General features: G+C 52.0%; 2 protein-coding genes across 3 annotated transcripts; one reads left to right on the plus strand and one right to left on the minus strand.

The window, feature by feature from the left end:
• MMAB (methylmalonic aciduria (cobalamin deficiency) cblB type) lies at nt 1351-5266 on the minus strand. 2 transcript variants are annotated; one of them, XM_021413417.1, is made up of 9 exons: nt 5068-5266; nt 4849-4910; nt 4681-4774; nt 4533-4590; nt 3609-3681; nt 3120-3217; nt 2751-2815; nt 2273-2332; nt 1351-1790 (listed from the first exon to the last, which is right to left on the minus strand). In XM_021413417.1, exons 1-9 carry the CDS (start codon nt 5163-5165, stop codon nt 1787-1789), a joined length of 612 nt encoding a protein of 203 aa, XP_021269092.1. In that variant the 5' UTR covers nt 5166-5266; the 3' UTR covers nt 1351-1786. The 2 variants fall into 2 exon arrangements, with proteins under 2 accessions (XP_021269092.1, XP_021269090.1); XM_021413415.1 differs by having other exon boundaries at nt 1351-1905; nt 5068-5257.
• On the plus strand, nt 5362-16696 carry MVK (mevalonate kinase). Its single transcript, XM_021413412.1, has 10 exons — nt 5362-5522; nt 5599-5746; nt 6752-6899; nt 7824-7979; nt 10429-10532; nt 11557-11602; nt 12385-12475; nt 12901-13017; nt 15360-15513; nt 15628-16696. Exons 1-10 carry the CDS (start codon nt 5445-5447, stop codon nt 15777-15779), a joined length of 1194 nt encoding a protein of 397 aa, XP_021269087.1. The 5' UTR covers nt 5362-5444; the 3' UTR covers nt 15780-16696.

A 21217-nucleotide genomic window follows, 5' to 3' on the forward strand; every position in this document is an offset into this window, starting at 1 on the left:
ATAGCCATGAAATATGTGTGGTTTTTTTTTTTTTTTAAAAAAAGGGGTGAATAATGAGGCAGCACTGTCTGTTAGTGCTGGGTGTTCTTCATGCTGACCCCACTCTGATTAAGAGGTTAAACACAAAAGCCAGAGCCTCTTTTGGAGAGCGACTTCAAAGTTGTTCCTACTTAAAATAATTGCACAGTGGAAACTGTGTGACTTAAAAGCTCCCACCACCACGAGCGCTACCCTTACTGCAGGACAAGCAGCCTTAACCCATGCAATCACCTTGCAGCCCCGCTCTGTTCTGCAGTGCTCCTCCATGCAAGGGGAGAAGACTTAAACCAACATGTCTCACACATATCCTTCCAGATTACCAAGCTGTGAGAGACTTGGACTTCAACTGCAATGTCTGGCTATTCTGTATACAGAGTGAGTAGCAGGGTGTTAATGCATTCACTTGGCTGTAACACACTTGTTTACACACTGAGTATGTTTTTTGGCAGTCCAATCCATCAGGAAGCTGAGAAAGCTTCCAAAAGAGCCTAAGATCCCTGAATTTTAGTTAGCTTGCTCTGTCAGTTTACTTGGAAGTGTTTTTTTCTTCCCCTAAGAAAATCAGGTTGCTAAGCTTGTATCATGTTAATTGATACAATTACATTTGCCAAAAAGGGAAAGTGAGGAAATGTTTTAAGAAACGCAACAAAGCATGCAGCTGTTCTGCGAGATGAAGCATTCAGCTGACCTGGGGGAGCTCCAACAGAGGATGTCTTCTGTGTTGGAAATACTACTGTCATGTTTGCAGCCAGGTCCTCCAAGCTTTAGGACACCTTCCCTGCTGAAAGCTCTGTGGGAGTGGAATTCCTGAGAACATTCACAGGTGTGAGATATGAACACGGGAGCTATTGGCCTCTTTCACCTCTCATCACAACCCCTGTATGTGCAAACTGGACTGGAGCGGTCCCTGGCCGACAGATATTTGATAACTGGACTCAAACTAATTCCTGCAGTCAAAGGAGGACACTGACCAAGCTGCTCTCAAGGGGTCTGTGTGCTGGGAGGGGCAGCCCAGCAGGGAGTTAACCCCAGCTAACTAAGCAGATCGTGCCTGTACATGACCTGTAGGATTTGGCCCTTCCTCTTTTAATCCCTGTCCTGCATGAGCCTGTTCCTGGCAGAGGATGTGTGGGATTGTCAGCATGGACACGTTTTTCACATGCATAAAGAGAGACAGCTAGAGCCAAAGAATTCTAAGAGCGTTCCTGTAAATCTGCACAGCTCAGCTTCAGCCAGGGCTGATGGATTGAAAGCAACTTAAAAAAGAAAAGCAAGCTGGGCTCAGTATTAAAGCATGACAGTTAAGGGCCCTTTGGTACAAGTAAATCACATTTATTATTTCAAAGCTTGTGGACAGAGTTCCTGAATCTCAGCACAGCACCCACTCTGTGTGAGCATTATGACTTCCAAAGGAAAGCTGATTGTTTTCTTTTCTTCATACCTCAGAGCCCTGTCAAAGTCTTTCCACAGAACCTGCCACTGCCCAGGGAAATTAAGACAACTCTAGAAATCAGCTGGAGTTATTAGAAGTCTCTTGTCTCAGCTCTGATCCAGGGCAAAGAGTAATTCCAACACCACTGTGTTACCACAAGGCCTAGTGAACAGAAAGCTGTGTTCCTCACAACATTTATGAACAAGGTCCTGATCATGTTCACTGGAAGTCTTTGGCAGCTCACATTCCCAATTTAGACTTGCTCTCTTTCCCATCCATGCCTGGGGAAAGCACTCTGCTGGATTTAGCTTTCCATCATCTACAAAACAAACATTCCAGCTCTCAGTTATGGTCCTGGCTTTGTATATATTTTCTCTTCCTTCCCTTCCTTCATTGCAGCATAACGTGCCAAAACGAAGAGGTAGTCGCTCAGTCTGTAAACCAAGGGAAAAGCAATGAAACTACTACTCACATCAGGTGTATCCAGCAGCACGCAGCTGTGCAACAAAGCTCATTCCATTACAGCACAAGAACTGCAGGTAAAGCAAGGCAGAGAGTGCACACGAGAAGTGATTCCCACCTTGAAGAAAAAAGTTAAGTGGCTGCCCTCTCAGCACCCCAGTAGTCTCTGCAGACACTTACAGGCCATGCAACAATAGTTTTTTAAAAGCTGTTTCTTCAGGCTTCAAAGATCTTAATCTAGAAGGTAAGCTCCTTGAAAGGCAAAGCCCCACAACGAGAGTGAGGGAACAACACCAAGCACGCTTCAGTAGTACAGAGTAAGGAGACGGATTTCTTTACCTGTTTAAATATTTGGCCACGTTTGGATCTGCTTCCCCTGCTTGGACTAAGGGAACCACGCTAGGCAAGAAAAGGAGAGTTTTAGTGTATTTAACTGGCTAGCTCTGAGCAAACAAGTGAACCCAATCTTCTGGAGCACCAGACCTCACCACATTCTGCCTGCCACTGCCCCAGCTTCCACGTGTTCTTACCTACAAAGTACACCTAGCAAACCAGGAACTCGTTGAATACACAGATGCATCTCAACATAAACCTGTCCTTTCTGAAGTTCTTAGCTCACATGAACCAGACCAGGGGAGGGAAGAGAGATTTGTTGGTTTTTTTGCTCACTGCACTCTAGGAATTCAACTAATGCAAACATACAGAGCTGAGTGCAGAACATCTATGGTCAATTGCTCTGGTTGAGACAATTTGCACTTGTAATGGTATAACCATCTTCTATCCATTTGATTCAGTTACACTAACAGACAACACTCACCACCTCTCAGCTCTGCGACAGACAGCTCGGGAGAAATGGAGAGCAGCACTGCTTTTACCTCCTGACTGAAACAACAATGAAACAGCACATCAGTGTCTGCTAACAACAGATAACCATCCACCTTACTGTAGAACTGCAGCAAAGCTTATCACATCTCACACACACACATACACCTGAATGCTGCATTATGGCAGAAGTATGTGAAATTTAACTCAACCTGTTCCTTCTCTTTGCTTTTCTTGGTATTTGTCCACACAATAACAGCTTCACAACCTGTTTCCCCCCCAACTCCCAAGGCAAGTGGTAAAGCAGATTTACACTAACAAAGCCAGCCTTCTCCTGTCAGTGAGTGGCATAAGCAGTACCTACTGGCAAGATGAAAGCTCTAAGCGGAGGAAGCTGCTCTGAGTATCTGTCAATCCACTGCTCCAGCTCCAGAACGGGCTCCTCACTAAAAGATGTTCTTTCTACAGAGGGAGAAGAAAAGTCACCGACAACAAATGTAGAATTCATTCAGCCTACATATGGGGCTCTACTTTTACATTTCTCAGATCAGCAAGTCTTAAGAAAGCGTCCCCAAAAAATGATCTTGTTGGAGCAAGTCCAGCTCCCCATTCAGCAGCTGTGGCTGCGTGTCAGTTTTGGGGCAGTGCCCCAGGGCAGATTACACTCGAGTCGCACAGATGCAGCAGCAGCAGCTTGTGGAACCACGTGCTACTCATTCAGCACCCAGACACATGGTGTGGAGCAGCCCTTGGGCAGCTCTGACTACCATGCAGGGAGAGCCCCCCCCAGTGCCAGTGCAGGACAGACTGGATGCAAGAACTGTTATCCCAGGAAAGGACCTCTGAGGCTTACTTAAGTGAGCTTCCCTGGCCGAGGAGAGAGGTGTTGCGATGTTGGAGCCCACATCCTGCAGCATACACTGGACCTAGATGTGGCAATCAGGACAAAAATAAGAAGCGCTTTCATTATCCTCTGATGCTCCAGTACAACCACAGCAAGCTCTGGGAGGCGACAGCTGGTTGTGCTGATTAAAGAAGATCCTACCCTTGTTGTTCATCATCCCCGGCCTGCTGGCAGGAGGGATCAGATAAGTGCTCCCTAATTGCTTTATGAGAAGCCAGATTACCGCGTGCACTCGTTTTCACTGGCACATTAAGCCACGCTGGGTGACTGTGCAGAGAGCAGACCGGGATGTGCTCATATAATCCCTTTGCTGGTAGAACACCAAAGCAATAACCTCTGAAGGAAGAGCAGTGACAAACAGCTGGAGACAATGCTGGCTTGATGGCACATCTGTTTCCAAGAGGAGCACCTCTCCATTGCCTGGGATATTTCAGAGGCAACCTAGTAAAGCTTTCTAAGGTCTCTAATTAGCTCCTTTTGAGTTCCTGTGCATAGCAAAGCTAATTAGTATAACCCACACGCTGCTACAGTGGGAGCTGTCTCCCACCATCACACCCACGTAGTTACGTTCCCATTTCAAATCTGAGACTACATGCAAGACTTAACTCGTGTCCGTGACTGCAGGGAGGAGCAGATCTGAGTACATCCAGATACATCTGTCTGCCCACAACTAATCTACTTGATCTGCCAGCATCCTTTCTGGCTAAAAAAAAGTTTACTTCTTGGAGAGTAATAATGGCTCAGAGTCTTCAGTATTTATTAGACGCTATTTTAACATGCAGCACTAAGTTGATTCAATTCCTATGCGTCAATAGGAGTATTTAAGAATACACGCAGCGAGTGCAGCGGGTCAGGCCTATCCTCAGCACTCACCTTGTGAAGCTGTTCAACAAATGCATGGCCCTTCTCACTGCTCAGCTCGCTAGCAAGCCTGCAGGCAGAGAAGCAGGGTTAGCTGGAAGCGAGACTAATTGCTCTGTATGTGTTATTCTCCGGGCAGAAGTTGGGCATCAGGGCTCACCCGATGGCAGAGCTCAGCTCATCCGTCGTCCCCAGTGCTTCAAAGACCCGGTCGCCCTTCGGCCTCCTCTCCCCGGTGAAGGTGCTGGAGAAGCCTTTGAGAAGGGCCCGGGGTGGCGGTCAGCGGTCGTGCTCTGCCCCGTGCTCCCCACTGCCTCCAGAGCCTTACCTTCATCTCCCGTTCTTGTGTAGATCCTGGGGGTGCGGGCACTGCGAGGGCCTCGCTCAGGGCTGCGGAGAGACCCAGGGCGTGAGGGAGACACGGGCACTGCGGGGGTGTGGTACAGGCCCTGAGGGGAGCACAGGCCCTAAGGGAAGGCCCGCAGTGACCCAGGCCCTGAGGGGAGCACGGCCCTGAGGGGAGGCCCCGGCCCAGCCCCGCGCTCACCTGCCCGCCTCACCGCTCTGCCCTCGCCTCAGCACTACCCCCAGATGCCTCCTAAGGCCGCGTCCCGCCGCCGCCGCCGCCGCCGCCCGCCGCAGCATGCCTCCCGGCCGCCGTAGCCTCCAGCCCCGCTTGGCTCCCGTCCCTCCTCGTCGCCGTCACCCCAGCGCCGCGCCACTCCGCGCCGCCGCTTCCCGATTGGCTGCTCTAAAACCCCGCCCCCGCCCGGAGCTCCTCGATTGGTTCGAGCTGAGGAGCGTGAGGCGGGGCGCGGCCGCTATTGGCTAACGGCGCCGTCACTCCGTCCGGCCGTCGGCACGTGGCTGAAGCCGCGGCGGAGCGGGACCCTCAGAGGCCGCGGCGCTCTCTTTCGGGCGGCGATGCCGGAGCGCGGCCTGCTGGTGTCCGCCCCGGGGAAGGTGATCCTGCACGGCGAGCACGCCGTGGTGCACGGCAAGGTAAGGGCCCCGCCGCCCACCCCGCTCCCAGGGGCGGTGCGGTGCGGTCCGGCTGACGGCCCCGTCTCTCCCTCAGGCGGCCCTGGCCGTGGCGCTGGGCCTGCGCACCTTCCTGCGGCTGCGGCCTGGAGCCGGGGAGCGGCTCCGCGTCCACCTGCCCGGCGTCGGCGTGCTGAGCGGCTGGGACGTGGCTGAGCTCCGCGCCCTGCGGGGCCGCCTCACAGGTGGGGGCAGCGCTTCTCTCGCACTGACGCTCGCCCCGGACCGGTTAGGTTCCGGGTGCAGCTAATCTGCGTCTGTGTCTGTGCTCTTTATTAAATCGTTTGAGTTGAAAGGGGCCTTTAAAAGCCGCCTGGTCCATCTCCCCTGCGCTGAACAGGGATCCCTGCAGGTCAGTTAGGTGCTCGGAGCCCTGTCCAGCACGAAGAGTGTTTGGCTGGCCGAACTCTGTGTAATGGTGAGTGGCCACACTGAGAAGTAAAGGAAAGGAGAGAGGAGCTAATGGGGGGCTGTAAGAAAGAAGGGACAGACCCTTTAGCAGGGTACGTTCTGACAGGATGAGGTGAAATGGTTTTAAACTAAAAGAGAGGAGATCTAGGATGAAGTATTTCCACTGAGGGTGGTGAGGCACTGGCACAGGGTGCCCAGAGAGGTGGTGGTGCCCCATCCCTGCAGACACCCAAGGTCAGGGCACGGGGCTGTGAGCACTGATGGAGCTGTGGGTGTCCCTGGGCACTGCAGGCAGTGGGACCTGGTGGCCTTTGGGCATCCCTTCAACTCAAACAACTCTGTGTAATGCAGATATGTGGCTGAAGGAATACAGGATGCTCAGGTTGCTTTTATCGCTCGCATTGGATATCAGGAAAAGGTTCTTCACCACAAGGGTGCTTGGGCCCTGGAACAGACTCCCCAGTGCAGTGGTTGTGGCACCGAGCTTGCCAGAGTCCAGAAAGTGTCTGGACAATGGCCTCAGATATATGTCTCATTTTGGGGAGGCTCTTTGTGGAGCCAGGAGTTGTACTGATGATCCTTATAGGTCCTTTCCGACTTGGGATGTTCTGGGATTCTCTGGGCCAGAAGGCTTGTAGGTGGAATGTGAAAGTAGCTCACAGAGACTGTTTGAGTCTTGTATAACAGAAGATGTTGTTCTTGTAAATATGGCTTTCAAATTGAAAATTTCACTTTTCTGGTTTCTAAGTGTTTAAATTCTCCCCTGCTTGCCTCCATAGCTGACTTTGATGAATCTAAGCCCCCCAGCGTAGAACAGCTGGATATGCTGAAAGAGTTTGCTGGAATCGCTGCCGATGCCTCAGCTCCTGACAGCCTTGCAGTTCTTGCCTTTCTTTATATGTGTCTGGCTATTTCAGCTAAGTATGGGTAAGGTTGTCCTCCTGCCCCAAAATAAACGTGCTGACTTGAGTGTTCATCATTAATTGCTTCTACAAGGTCACAGGAAGAAAGCAAATATTTGATGCAGAAGAAGAAATTGAAGGGAATCGTGCTTTATTTAGGTTCTGAGTGCCTCAGGGGGCTCTTTCAGAGCTCTGAGCAGTGTTTAGTGGATGGGGTGCCCCAGGCAGGTGTGCTGGGAGTCATCTGCTCTCACTTAAGCACCTGACTTTGAGTTGCTTCAATCATGGTACCCTTCCTGTACGGTCAACAGAAGCAGATAGACAGACATCTGTTCTGCCCCCAGCAGGCGGTTTCTTTCATCCTGGTTTAGGTTAGAAGAATGTCTATGGAGATGAGCTGCGGATTCAGCATCTGATACCTCTTGTGGGCTGAATCTCCTTCAGAATATGAGAACTTGGGGTAACTACAGCTCAGGGCTGTTGCATCCCAGACAAGTTCAGTGGAGAACGGGGGCACGGGGACACAGACGTGCGTGTTTCAGTGTCCATCAGCTTCTTGCTCCAGTGGGATGTGATGATACAGTTGTGAATTCGTGATACTTGGACTTTATTTAGAAACAGATGTAAAATCATGTTTCCACATCTTCGAAGGGTCTCTTTCTGGTGCTACCCAAGTGCTTAGCTACAAAGTGCCCCTGCTAGCAGCTCGACAAGCTGTGCTAATCATAGATCCAATTCAGCAAGGCTTTGTTCTAGCACAATGGCTTAGCAAGGCTACTCAGCTGTGCTCACTGAAGCCCGTGTGTGTCGGATGCGTGATGCCTGTGCTGATGTTGCCAGTTTTCAACCGGCTTGTCCTGTGATCCGTCCTCGTCGCCATCTTGTGCCTTTGAAATGCTTCGAGATGGAATTTGAGGTCACCGTTCCCACCTGCGTGTTTGTGTTTCAGGGATGTTCCCAGCGTGGACATAGCCGTGTGGTCTGAGCTGCCCACGGGAGCTGGGCTGGGCTCGAGCGCTGCCTATGCCGTGTGCTTGGCGGCAGCACTGCTGCACGCCTGCGGAGCCATCTCCTGCCCTCTGAAGGATGGGGAGGCCACAGCCAGGTAATAAATACCTCTGGGAAGCCTCCCTGCCTTCAGCACGCGCTTTGGGGCTGCAGGGGGTTCTGTTTGTGACTGCTGTGCCCCATGTTTTCTCTTATCTGAGCAAGTTCCAATTCCTCTCTTGGTCTCTCTGGCCAGCTGCTGGGCTCGGATTCTGGTTGTGGCAGTGGCATGCTGAGCCCGGCTCCTTTCCCTTCCCCTCCCAGTCTGCCTGTCTTCCCAGCAGCAGAGGTGTGCCCTGCCCAGGGTGAATCGTGTTTACAATTCATTCCTTCTGACAAAAGCAACTGGATGCAGAGACTTGCTAAAAGGTGCACGTTTGACCCGCTGTTTGCTTTGTAAGATACAGATGATAGCTTTATTTTGTCACGGAAATAAAACACACCCTTTAATGTGGTAGATACGTTCTTTTTAACCTCTATTTCTTCTCTCTGATCATCTTTTAGGTTTTGCTTTGTGTCCTTGAGTTGTCAAGGATTCTTTCTGTCTTTTTTTTTTCCTGCGTTTTCACATAGATTTTTTTTTTTTCTGCATGTAGTCCATTTCCTTCTGATTTCCTGCCTGAGTTTCCCCTTTATCAGTGGCTGTTGAAAGGGAGTTTCTTTCCCTCCGCCCTGTGTTGCTTTCCATTGGAGCTCAATCTTGAAAAACTGGTCTGCTCTGCTGTGTGTCTAAGGAGGCTCTGTTTAAAGATGCATATCACAGCTGGAGCTGCAGAACCCTCCATTGTTCACTGCCTGCCAGATGCAACCTTTTATAGTTGCCTTCTGTGGATTTTGTGTGGGCCTGAAAGTGAGACAGCGAGAGGGGATGGCTGCGTTCTGCTTCAGAACCTGAGCTAGCAGACTGACCCAGAAACACATTCCTAGAGTGGAGCCATTTGTGAGCTGTGCTCAGGCAAATCTCCCCGTAGCCACCCGACGTGAGAAATGAAAGGCCAGTTCTAAACCAGACAGCGAGCAGCGAGGATGTCTTCATTCCCTGCTCGCACTTCTGAGCTTCAGCTTGAATACAGCGTCATTTTTTTTTCTTCCAGCTGGCATGCAGAGGGGTGAGAGATGGGGGTGTCAGACTTCAGAAGGTTTTTGCTTAACGTCGCAAGAAAAGAACAGCGTGATATAATGACTCCTGCGTGGAGAAGAATCGCAGCCTCTCAAAGAGGATTAAAAACAAGTGGTTTACAGCAAACTGCGCTTCTATTTTGAGTAGCGGTGGTGTGAGCTGTTTTCCTGAATGCTTCACAGATTAAATATTGGCAAGGGAAATTAAAGAAGTGTGGAGATGGGTAAAGATGTTCAGCTGCGGCCTGGGGATGTGGGGAGCTCAAGGAAGAGGCTTCCAGGTAGCAGGTGGCTCTTGTAATTTCTGCCCTGCCTTTGCAGTGGTCAGTAACTGCTGTACTTAAGGGTGCTTAGTACTCATCTAAAAACTCATCTAAAATCTGTGTGTGCCTGTCATGTTCCTGTTTGGGGCCCCATATCCTAAAAACCTGTTGAACACGTGTTCTCACCGTGCCAAATGCCAGCTTTGGTCTCAGCAGAACATCACTGCTGCTGGGATGTCTGATGCTCCTCTGCATCAGGCCATCCTAACAGCAGCTTGGAACGTGTGTGGTGTGTGTGGGCTGCAGAGCCCGAGTGTTACAGCGGGATGCAGCGGCGCTAACTGGATCCCTGGGGCTGGGATTGAGGTGTTCATTTAGGGCAGAGTGAGAGGCAGGGTTTGATAACTGCTGAGTTTTGGGCTGTGTGGGTGCTGCCTTGCACAGGCAGGCCCAGAGCTGTGGGCTTTGGAGAAGATATTGTGGAATTGTGGTGAAGCTGCAGCCAGCAAGTGCTCGGTAACTGGCAGCTCCGTGTTTGCTTTTTGTGCTGCTGCAGCCTGTTAATTAGTATGTTCAGTCAGGGGCCTTGATCCTTGCTGAGTGTGACCCAGCACCAAGCCCTTTGTGCCAGCATTTAAACTCTCAAAGCACTTACCAACGTGTGACTGCTTTTAAGGCGACAGAAAGCCCTGTTCCTGTGTTTTTAGCATAACACCTCGAGGTTCAGCATTTGGTTCCCTTTTGTGTTGTAAGTGCCAGCACCCAGCGTGCCTCGAAGTGTTAGGAGTTAATCCCTAAAAATCAAAGTCTTTGCTGGAGCTAGTAAATCAGTCCTAACAGCATCTTTTGACCCAATTTGTGAGGCTTCTGCAGCTGAGCAGCTGGCAATTAGAGGCTGGAGTTGCATGTGTGAAATGCAACTTCTAGTGCTCTCTTTTCACGTCGTGTCTACATTTGCTGTCTTGCGTGTCAGCAAGCAGGCTCTCAGGCCAAGGTGCGTGGGATTGTCGTCAGGGGCTGGGGATGGGTCTGGACTAGCACAAAGTTAACACTGATGTGCTTCTTTCTGTCGCTCCTCGTGTGCTGGTTTTGGTTGTGTATTTGAGCCCCTTTCTTGCCTTCCAGGTGGACAGAAGAAGAGATGACTCTGATCAACAGCTGGGCCTTCCAGGGGGAGCGTGTGATCCACGGCAATCCCTCGGGTGTGGATAACGCCGTCGGTACCTGGGGTATGTGTGTGTTTGCTGCTCCCCAGCATGGGGCAGGGGTGCAGAGAGGGGGCACAGGGGGATGGAGCAGCTGCCACGTTTCTGTTCCCTGCTGCAGACTGTGTGTCAGCTGTGGAAGGCGGTGAGCAGACACCACAAGCCGTGGTTCTGCAGGTGATAAGACTTGTTTTGAGGTTGCTGCAGGGAAGCTGGATGGAACAGTCTGCTCGCTGCACCGAGGGAGGGGAAGGGTGCAGAAACCTCCAAATCCAGCTCCCTGCTTGGACCCTTCTCTGTGCTGGTTTGTCCCCTCTGTGAGCTGGGACTGGGATGTTCCTGCATCAGCACCAGAGATCTGCATCCCCTGGGCAGAGACCCTGCTGCAAAGTGCTGAAACTTAAACGTTCTGCTATGAACCAAGAAGTGTAATCCTGTCCCCAAAATAACGCAGGAGAAAATGCTGTCGGACAGCTGTCATTTACTTTCAGTTAGCAGAGACTTCTAAGCGTTCTGGAAGCGTCTGTGGAGATTTTCTTTTCATAATCTTTCTAATGAGACCTAATCTCAGTGCCTCGGTGAAAGCAGGAGCCAAGTGAGAGATTCCTCCCGGGCGGTGGAATTCCACGCTGGCGGATGGCTGCTGACACAAGTGCACACGCTCAGTCCAGTCTGAAACCCACGTGCTTGGCTCTGCCCCAGGAAATCACCGCTCGATTCTCAGTGAAGATTTAACACCGGCCAAACTCTTTGCCTTTAAAAAAAAAATAATAATAATAATAAATTCAATTAATGCAATCCTGGAGTAGAGGAGAGCAAAGGGAAAGGCACTGGGTTAACTGCGTCCAGCCAGACCCTCTCATTAAGTCAGCAGGGTTAGGCAGATTCATGCTGTCTGAGAACATGGTTCATTTAGCTGGTGTTTCTTGCAATTACTGTCATATGCTTCTGGGTGAGGTTCTGAAGATGAAAGACCTTCTGTCTCTTACGACACTGCGTTATCTCTCGGCTCGCTGTGTACTCAGACAATGCATGTATTTTACTTTAGGTGGAGCCCTGAGATACCAATCAGGAAAAATCACATCATTGAAAAGGTAATATTGGAGGTTAAAAATAACGCTTGCATACGGTGGGTGGAACACGTCAAAAACGTATTGGGTGGATGTTACATTGTGGGAGATTGATGAGAGATTGCTAGCAGCGTAGTGGAAGGGGAGCCAGATCTTGCCATGGGTGTGGGTAGCTTGAGCGTTGTCTTGGTTTGGGCTGGACGAGAACAATGAAATGTTTGGTCATTATCTGACGTTAGATGAACACAGCACAAAGGATCAATATTAATTTCATGGCATTATGGGCAGCAGGAACGGATCTGCTCCTGGCAGCAAATGACATTGTGGGGAGGGGGAACTTCTGCTTACCTGGTGGCAGGACTGTGTGAAAACCAAGCTGCAGAGAGCAAGCCCGGGTCCTGAATCTTCCCTCTGCCTCCTGCCAACCAAGTATAATCTGACTCCATTAAAATCTTCCACAGTGCATGAAATTGCTCTATTAGCGCTTAATGGCTACTGCTGGCTGGTCTCACAGATAGTATTTCAAAGGAAAATTTTTACTTGAAAAACACAGATTTCAGTAAATACATTACAGTCCTATTTATGACACTAGTGCAGTTGTTCATTGTAACTCAGAGTAAGAAGTCTGAACCCAGCCAGCAGTTGAGCGCCTGCTTAACTTTCCAGAAACTGATGGGACTCCTTGTCTTGGGTGTCTTGCTCAGATAGGACTTGTGGGGTGGGGTGGGCAGCAGCTGTCTGATGGGCCTTGGGAGCTGCTGGGGTATGGGGAAGGAAAAGGCTAGGGGATGTCTTGTTGCTTGCAGAGTGCCTACACTGAGGATCTTGCTGACCAACACAAAAGTCCCACGGAGCACCAAGGTCCTGGTGGCTGGGGTCAAGGAGAAGATCCTGAAGGTGCAGTGTCCACGTGGCTGCAGGGCTGGGGGGTGTGTGGTGGGCTGGTATGGAGGCATAACCTTGTGAGCTCAGATCTCCTTGTGCAGGGCTCACAGGAGCTCTTGTGAGCGCTCTCGTGCTTGCTCTTCTCACACCCAGATCCTCTGGGAGCAGGAGTTCAGCTTCCTTCCCTCTCTCCAGCATTAGCAGGGCTTGCTGCAAAAATCACAGGTTTGCAACCATGAAAAGAATAGCTCCTTCCTCCGGTTTCTGCAGGTGTGAGCTACTTAGCATTGCCCTGCTCTGCGCTGGGCTTTTCTGTCAATGAGTAGCACTGAATGGGGAAGGAATTGTCCAGCTCAAAAAGACCGAGGCTGGTTTTATCACAGTGGCATTAGGTTGAGTGAGCAGTCTGCTCACATCTCTTCTTCCCTGCTTCTCAGTTCCCTGCTATAATGAACCCTGTGCTGGACTCCATCGATGCAATTTCTCAGGAGTGCCAAAGTGTTCTGGAAGCGATGCCTACAAATCCATCACCGGAGTATTACCCTGTGCTGGAGGTAAGGGGCTTGTTCGCCAGTATTTTTAGACACTGTTACTGTTGAACATCAAAATGTCGTTTAAAGAACATTAGGGTCTAAGAAGGAATTTGATAGCAGGAAATGTTCAGGTCAGAGTGAAACTGTGGTCTCTGTGTGCTGCTTTTAATGCCCTTCTTGGAGCCAAGGGACAGAAAATGCTGCTCAAGCCTCTCTACAGCAATGCACAGGGATGGAGTGGCCCTGGTGCTGTGGGGATTTGGAACCCTGGAGGTTTTGTTTCCCTTTGCTAAGAAACAGGCAGTGTGTTTGGCCTCCAGACACTGCCTCCCCACGCTGCAGCCAGACACAGTGGCTCTGGCAGGCTCTGTGCAGCCACTGCTCTGTCACTGCCAGGTCTGGAGCAAAAGCAGAGAGCCCAGGAGCCACTGGTTTGTGATGGACTGGTCACGAGCCAGCTCCCATCGCTCACCACTCGTCCTGGCTCCAGAGAATAACAAACGGAATGATGGCCAGAGCTGACCTGACGTTGATGCATGAGGTGCATACAAAGATCTGCGTTTATCTTGGCTTTGTTTGAAGTAGGAGAGGCTGCCGTGGTGGGGGGAGACGCTCTTCCAAGTGGAAGAAGTTTTTTTTTTTTTGCAGAGCTGAGAGCACTGCAGCATCGATTCCTCCAGCTGCAGGGCAAGGACACATGGCAGCATCCCAGCTGATGCAAACCTGGCCTGGCCCGGCCCTGGGTGCCAGCTGACTTGGGCAGGACCAGTTTGGTACCAGCGGTGCAGCTCCTTGATGGCATCTGAATCCTCCCTTTGGCTCTCTGTGAGGACCTCTGCTTGTCCTTGCTCTCACTGGTGGGCTATCCTTCCCACGTGTGACAGTGAGCTTGCTGTCCCAGCCTTCCCCAGGGCAGCAGTGCAGGGCTGGTCTGTGTGCAGACGATCCTTTCCCTCTGCTGCATCTCGTGCTGCGTGGGGGTGAGCTGCTGCTGGGACCTCTTTGTAGCAAAGTCCTGCTCCCTTTGAACCAAGAGGATGGTGGGATTTTGGTACCTGTTGTGGGGGGGTGAGGGCATGAGGGCAGAGCTGGGGGAGATCCAGAGGCTGTTTACAGTGTGACTTCAGACAGCTCCTCCCCACCCCAGTGCCACATTGCTTGAGCTGTCAGGAGCGTGGGGAAGAGGAGTGCTTCTGTGGGCTGCTCTGAGGTGTGCTTTGAGATCCTCGTATGAAAGGTGCCATGAAGTCTTGCATACAATGCCTGGGAAGCAGAGCTGCAGTGAGCTGGTCCCTGCATTGAATCTGTTGCTTTGTCTCAAGTCTGAAGAGCCCACAGAGACAGGCATGATTATATGGTGCATATACATATATATATTTGGCTGCTTCTGAAATAGGCAGTTCTGGACAGCATTGTATTTGAACCATCGAACTAGTCTAGTGTGTCATAAGCTGTCATCTGATTCCTGGCAGACTTTGGATCAGGAGATGACAGGTGTCTTGGATCATCATAGAGAGCGCTGTGCCCTCGCTCAGGCATATAAAGAGGCCTCTGGACGGACGTCTGTCCAACCCAGCACAGAACTTGTGATATATGCACTCTGCATGCAACTGCCTAATTCATCTCCTTGCAGGTAGAGTCCCCATCCTGCACGGTGCTGGCATGAGACCCGAGGGCAAGCAGTGTGACTGACGCTGCCTGCAGCTTCCCTCCCGGCTCGCCAAGCACTTCCCTCTGTTCCTCAGCCTGTGCTGCTCTTGGAGGGTGTGAGGCCCTTCTTGACCCTGCTGTGCTGGCTGCCAGGTTCTGGTGGTGCTGCGAGGCCCCTTGGCTCGTAACCCAGGGAGGGGGATACCGCGTCACCTCTCCAGCAATGTCGTTTCTGAGTTGGCTGTGTCAGAAGTCCCCTGGATTTAGTTACACCGGATAGATCGCGGCGCAGGGTGGCAGGCAGCGATGAGCAGTGCTGGCTTTGTGCCCCTCCTACAGCCGGCGAGGAGCTCGCTCAGTCTCTGGCTCAGCACTTGTGTGACGGAGGGAGGCAGAACAGTTGGGAGGCATCAGGGAGCTCGGATTTAACACCTGAAATAAACATCCACGAGCAGCTTGGCCAGGATTTTCTCCATCCTGAGCGAGGAGGTCCAGAAGCTGTTGTACCCCTGCACTGTGGTGGGCAGAAGCAGCACGAGTAATGATGGAGGCAGGGGTGGGCAAACAGCACAGGGCTCGGGCACTGGCCTTGACCTGGGTGCCGAGACATGCTGGTGACCAAACTCCCCACAGAAACAAGGTGGCTGTGGGTTGTCTGGGAAGAGCAGCTGTCACTGTCTGTGCTCATCTCCTGTGTCTGCAATTGCTTTTAGGAGCTCTTCGATATAAACCAGCACCATCTGAATGTCATCGGGGTCGGCCATCCTTCCCTGGACCGCCTGTGCCGGGTGACAGCCTCGCACGGCCTACACAGCAAGCTGACCGGGGCTGGCGGCGGCGGCTGCGGCATCACCCTGCTGCCACCAGGTCAGTGCCCCCTTCTCACCCCGCACAAGGCTGTAAGGGTTCAGTCCCCCCCCCCAGCTGCCCGCTCCTGTCCCCAGGCTGACTCGCTGGCTGCTCTTGCCTTCCTCTTGGCAGATGCCGCCCCGCTGGCCGTGGAAGCAGCCAAGCGAGACTTGTGTGCCTGCGGATTTGAATGCTGGGAGACCGACATCGGGGCCCCCGGGGTGACCGTGCACTCCTCCTCATCTTTAAATGCTGAAGTGCTGCACGCGCTCTCCGAGAGTTAAGCTCCCACCCCTGGCAGGGCCGAGCTCCTGGCACTGCATCCTCAGAGCTGTCGCTGGCTGCGCCCTGCTGCTGGATGCTTCTCTCCAGGGCTGGTGTGCAGAGCCAAGTTCAGGTCCGGTGTTGGAGGGAGCGGGGACTGCAATGAGGATCCAGGAGTGACTGCTTGCACTTGTGCTGGGTCTGAGTCAGACCCAGCCTCTCGACAAAATCCTGGTTTGAATTTACTTACTCAACTACTGCGCTAATCTCAAGGGGCAGGAAGAGAGGGTCTGGGCTGGATTCCAGCACAGATAATGACACTGTGCTGGGTTCTCCTGCTTCAGATGCGTGTGGTGTCTCTTCATGTCTCCCTTGGCGTCCTGTGCGGGTGTGCAGTGAGGCTGCCGAGGCGGATGTGCGGAGCGCTTTGACATTTTTGGGTGAAAAGTGTCTTGGCAGCTCAGGGCTTGACACTTGGGTCTGTTTTTCTCCTGGTCTCCAATTCACAGTGGAGAGGAAGCATTTAAGTAGAGCTCTTACCTGTTACTAATTAAGACTTAGATAATTAAAATGGAGGAAAAAAAAAAGGCAGCACAACTCTAATGAAATTATCACTGTTTTCCCTCTTTCTCATAATCTCTGGGCTGATAAGCAGGGTCCTGGAGCCAGACTCTGGTTTCTGCTCACATGCACGAGGTCTGGTTCAGATGCTGGCTGTTACCTGTTCCAGAGGTAACTCCATTGGAGCAGGTAATAAAGACGTAGGGGTGGGGGTGCCTTCCTCTTCCAGTGCAGGGATTAAAAAAAGGAATGAAGCGTGAGAAGTTGAGCTTTATCATCTCTAGGATCCCGGCATCCTGGTGACCAAGTTTAGTTCCCTGATCGGGCATAGAACTGTCTCTGGTTTTAATAAATGGATATTTTATACATGCAAAAAGCGTTCTTTGATAATTATGTTGGCTACAAAAGGGAAGAAAGTACCTTACGCCGCTTCAGTAAAAACAGGTTTCAGATGCTGGTTTTCTACATGTCTAATTACAATTCCAATTTGCATCCAAGAACAGCTTTACGCTAATCACGAGTCAGAAAGCCTGATAAATAATTTACCATTTCCTAATACAGCGTAATCAATGTGAGTATCTGGATGCGTGCTGACTCCCTAACCGCTTACATGTGTCTGTAGCTTCTCCTGGTGAGCACAAAGGAATGCCAGATTCTCTGCAAAGAAACTTCGCTTCAAAACAACGTGTCGGGGGTTGATCCTCATTAAGACGCTTTGCTTTCCTTAGAAGGAGGCCTCGCAGCCACGGTAGGAAAAGAATTAAATAAAAGAGTCGGTTTGCTGCTTTAAAATCGTAATTAAAATTGGTGATTGAAGTGGATCAGCTCTTCGGCCAGTGCAGTGAAATCTGGCACTCCTGCGGCGTGAAGGGAAGGGCAGTGCAGCCCCTTAGAGGGGTACATGGCCCTGTGGGCTGCGCCCAGCCTGGCTGTGCTGGTGTCACTGCGCTGTGCTGTGAGCTGAGCTGCAGGCGTGCAGCTCCCAGGGGTGGCTGCGGCCCGGCTCTGCGGGATGCCAGCAGGGCAGGTTCATCTTCGTTGTGCCAAGTGTCACCGAGCTCCGAGTCAGCCCCAGGCGTGGGCCAGCTGCCTCGTGCCTCTTGTTCCTGGGGACTTGCCACCTGGCACGAGGCTCCCAGTCCTCGGGGACGCGCCGGGGTGGCGGTCTCTGATGCGGACATCTGAGCAGCAGCCCCTTTGCTTTATAGCAGCTGCCAAAGAGCCATCTGACGGCAATAACCCTGCGCTGGCTGGGTCCTTGTGCCACGGGCTCCTCCAGTTACTGGCCCGCTGAGCCGTGCGAGCCCTTCACCAGCAGTCACGCATGCTGGCTGCGCTGTCTCCGCTTCATTTTTCATCTTTCAGCTGTGCCAGGGCTGGGGCTGGAGGCCTCAGCTTTACCCGGAACGAGCTCCACGGAGATCTGTGACCTCCAACGCTTTTGTCTGCGAACTTCCAGCCTTACCTTGCCGGCCTCTGGTTTATCAGCACGCGCCAGAGGTGACACGGGGAAGGGGCTGCGCTGTGTGAATGATCCGGGTTGCAGTGGGTGCTGTGGGGTGAGCAGGGGTCTGACCACCCCCCGAGGCTTTCTGCAGCTCCGCTGCTGCCCCGCAGCAAGAATGCTGCTCACCCATCGCTGCGCCGGGCTCAGCCTTCCGTGTGCTGCCAGGACCAGAATTGCACAAGTCAGCAACTGGAGCCATCCCAATTTGCTAGAAGTAAGCACGGATTTCACATCCGTCTGCAGGCACTGGAGCGCCTGCGCTCTCCTTCATTTATTCCTCCTCCCAAGCTCCGTCAGCATCGTGGGGTTGCGTGGGGGGGTCCGGGTATGGGAACTACCCCAATCCCCCTTCAGCTGCATGGGGAGCACGGATCCAGCCCCCGGCCCTATGAGCGCTTCCCATCCGCGCTGCCCCGTCTCGTTTTACGGGTGTGCAGCGGAGCAGCGATTGCTGCTGAAGGATTAGCCTGGTAATTTGGCTAATTTTTCTTGAGCTTCATTTTTCACATGATGATCTTTGCAGAAAGACGGATGAGCTGGGGTTTGCCTCTAATAGCCAGCACCGGGGTGGGCAGGAGCTGCGCTCCATCCTCCAGCAATAGGAGGTGCACGGGTGCAGCATTCTCATGGGGTCCCTTTGAGTCCTGGATTTTCCAGATATCAAACGCAGGTGCTGGAGGATGGCGACATGTTCCCTTGGGCTGTGTGAAGCCCTTCATACAAAACACCCTTCCCAAACCTGTTCCTTCGTGTCTCGGGGGTGCTGCTCCAAGCTGCTTCCCCCCACGGTGACCCTGCTCGCTGCTTTGGGGCCGGTGGGTGCTGCCCTGCCCCGCGAGGCACAGATGGTATTTTTGTTTAATCCGTGTCAGCAGTGCCTTCTTTCTGCTCTGATGAATAGATGCTAAAGAGGCAGTGACATTATTTGAGATAACAGAGAGAACAGAAAAAGGGTCAGGCACGGAGAGGAAATGTCAGCGCGCAGCTCCAGGGCCCCCAGCCATGGGGTGAGCCCTAACCCCATCCCACTCCGTGCAGCATCACCCACGGAGGGGGACCCTCCAGCAGCCTGCCTATGGACACAGCCCATGGTTTGGGAGCGGGCAGCACCCATGGGTGCCCCCAGTCCCGACCTTTCCCTGCTCGGGGGGCACTGGGTGCCAGCTGTGCCCGTGTCCCCGTCCCCTTCCTCGTCCCCGTCCCCTCCCCATGCCCAGGGTTTTGAAAGTTAAGTATTACCGTCTGCTTTGTTGTTGCCTAACTACGACAGACAAATTGAGAACTAGTTGTCAAAATGTCAGTGCACAACAAATCAACATTCAAAATGAGTCTCAGCGCTATGTGGTGTATAATTAAAAAAAAATCCTTTTTAGAAATTTCAGCAAGCGTTGGCTCCGCTTTATATTTGTCTGTGTGATTAATAAAGGCAGCTAATTTTCAGACTTTAAAAACAGCTAGAAAATAGCTCCTAATTACATATTAGGTTCCAAGCGGCCCCCGCTGAGCGAGGCTGGTATTGGTGGGCCAGAGAATTTGGCAGGGGCTTAATTACATTCTGAGCATCATCTAATTTTAGTTAAATGTAATGTAATCAGCAGCAGATGTCTGAAATAAAATATGAATTATGAATATGATGAAATTTCATTCTTGAATAAAAAAGTAATTTGCTATTTAGTTCATTAAAGTCGCAGAGGTTTATTAGGGAGCAGGTATACGGTGCGGCTGGCTTGTATTAAAATGATATTTCAGAGAGAGGAGGAAATTGCATTAAAGGTGCTAAAATATTCCTCCGGGACGATCCGCCAGCGGGGAAATAACGTGGGCAAAGTGACGGAGCCCGGGAGCTGAGAGAAAGCAGCACTGGGTGCGGGGGGGGCAGGCACAGACCTCTACCTGATGGGTGTGTGGTTCCCATTGGGAAGAGTTTGTAGTTCTCATTGGGATGAGTCTGGTTCCTGTTGTAATGAGTCTGTGGCTCCCATTGGGATGGGTTTGTCTTCCACTGGGATGGGTTTGTGGCTCCCAATGGAATGGGTTTTTGGTTCCCGTTGGGATGGGTTTGTGTATTCCATTGGGATGGATTTGTGGCTCCCATTGGGATGGATTTGTGGTTCCCATTGGAACCACGATTCCCCACGGGATGCTCTCTCCTGGACGCCCATCCCTGTGACATCTGCTCTGGTTTCATCTCTGAGGTTTAAATTGCTTTTTGCTATTCCTCAGCGGCCCAGACTGACAGATAAACATCTTCCGAGGAGGGAGAGGGAGAAGAATGGCTGTTGTTATTTCATTGCGTTACAGATGCTGTCATTTTAATCCATCCTGGATGCCAGGTGAAAGCCCGCTGCCAACACTCCAGCCTGGAGAGCGCCCATTCCCAAATTTCCTCATCGGGCCGCGTGCAGGAGCTCAATGCCCCGCACACCGTGGCACCGAGCAGCACCAAACCGCACCTCCCGTCCCCACTGAGCTCACCGGCGTGGGCTCGCAGTCCTCCCCTTCTATTCATCAAGGGCATGACAGCTAAAATTCATTTGAAGATGAAGAAAGTGCCGGCTAATCCTTTCTGTGAGACAGTGATAGACTAGCGGCTCGGGAAGAATTGCACAGCAGTAATGAAATTAGGCTAAAACTGCTGGCGGATAGCAGATAATTGCCCTTGTCTGTCACTAGGAATAACATCTCCCAAATCCAACACAATGATTGTTAAAGTTGCAGGAATTTATTTTATTTATTCTACGGGTTGGGGGTTCGGCTTTCTGAAGACCTTCCCTGGGAAATAAATGAGTCGGAGGTGCCGCTCTGCCCCCGGCTCCCCGGGGTCACCGCAGCTCGTTAGCCTTGACGAAGCAGGCGCGCCGGCACCGGCACCTGCTGCGCCGCGGTGCCGAGGTCACCCCGACACGGGGACATGGGGACGTGGGGCACCCCATCCGCAGGGCTGCTGCCATCAATCGGCTCCGGACCAAGAGCTGTTGGGGCACAATCCTGCCCCGGACATGGGTTCTGCATGGTGCTGTTGTGACCATACAAACCCCGTCGTCACCGCTCCAGGACTGACCAGCGCCGCTTTATTTTATAATTGATCACGGGATTCAGACAGCGCGGGTGAGTGAGTGCACTGGCCAGCAACTGTAATGTTTTATACGCGAGGGCTGGCACGGGTAATTTACTGCGGCCGGCAATAACATATTTCACTTTCCGTCTCCCAGATGAAGATTACTCGTGTTTGAAAGGCCCTGAATACACAGGCAATTCTGCTTAAACGCCCGCAGCCAACCCAGTGCCGTGGTCCCCATGGCACGGCCGGCTCAGCCCCATGCCCCGGCTCATCTCCCACCACTGCAGCCACCGGAGCCGATGGAGGATTACGGTACCATCGGCTTCGGT

Source organism: Numida meleagris, chromosome 14 (assembly GCF_002078875.1).
Source record: "Numida meleagris isolate 19003 breed g44 Domestic line chromosome 14, NumMel1.0, whole genome shotgun sequence".
Classification (NCBI taxonomy): domain Eukaryota; kingdom Metazoa; phylum Chordata; class Aves; order Galliformes; family Numididae; genus Numida; species Numida meleagris.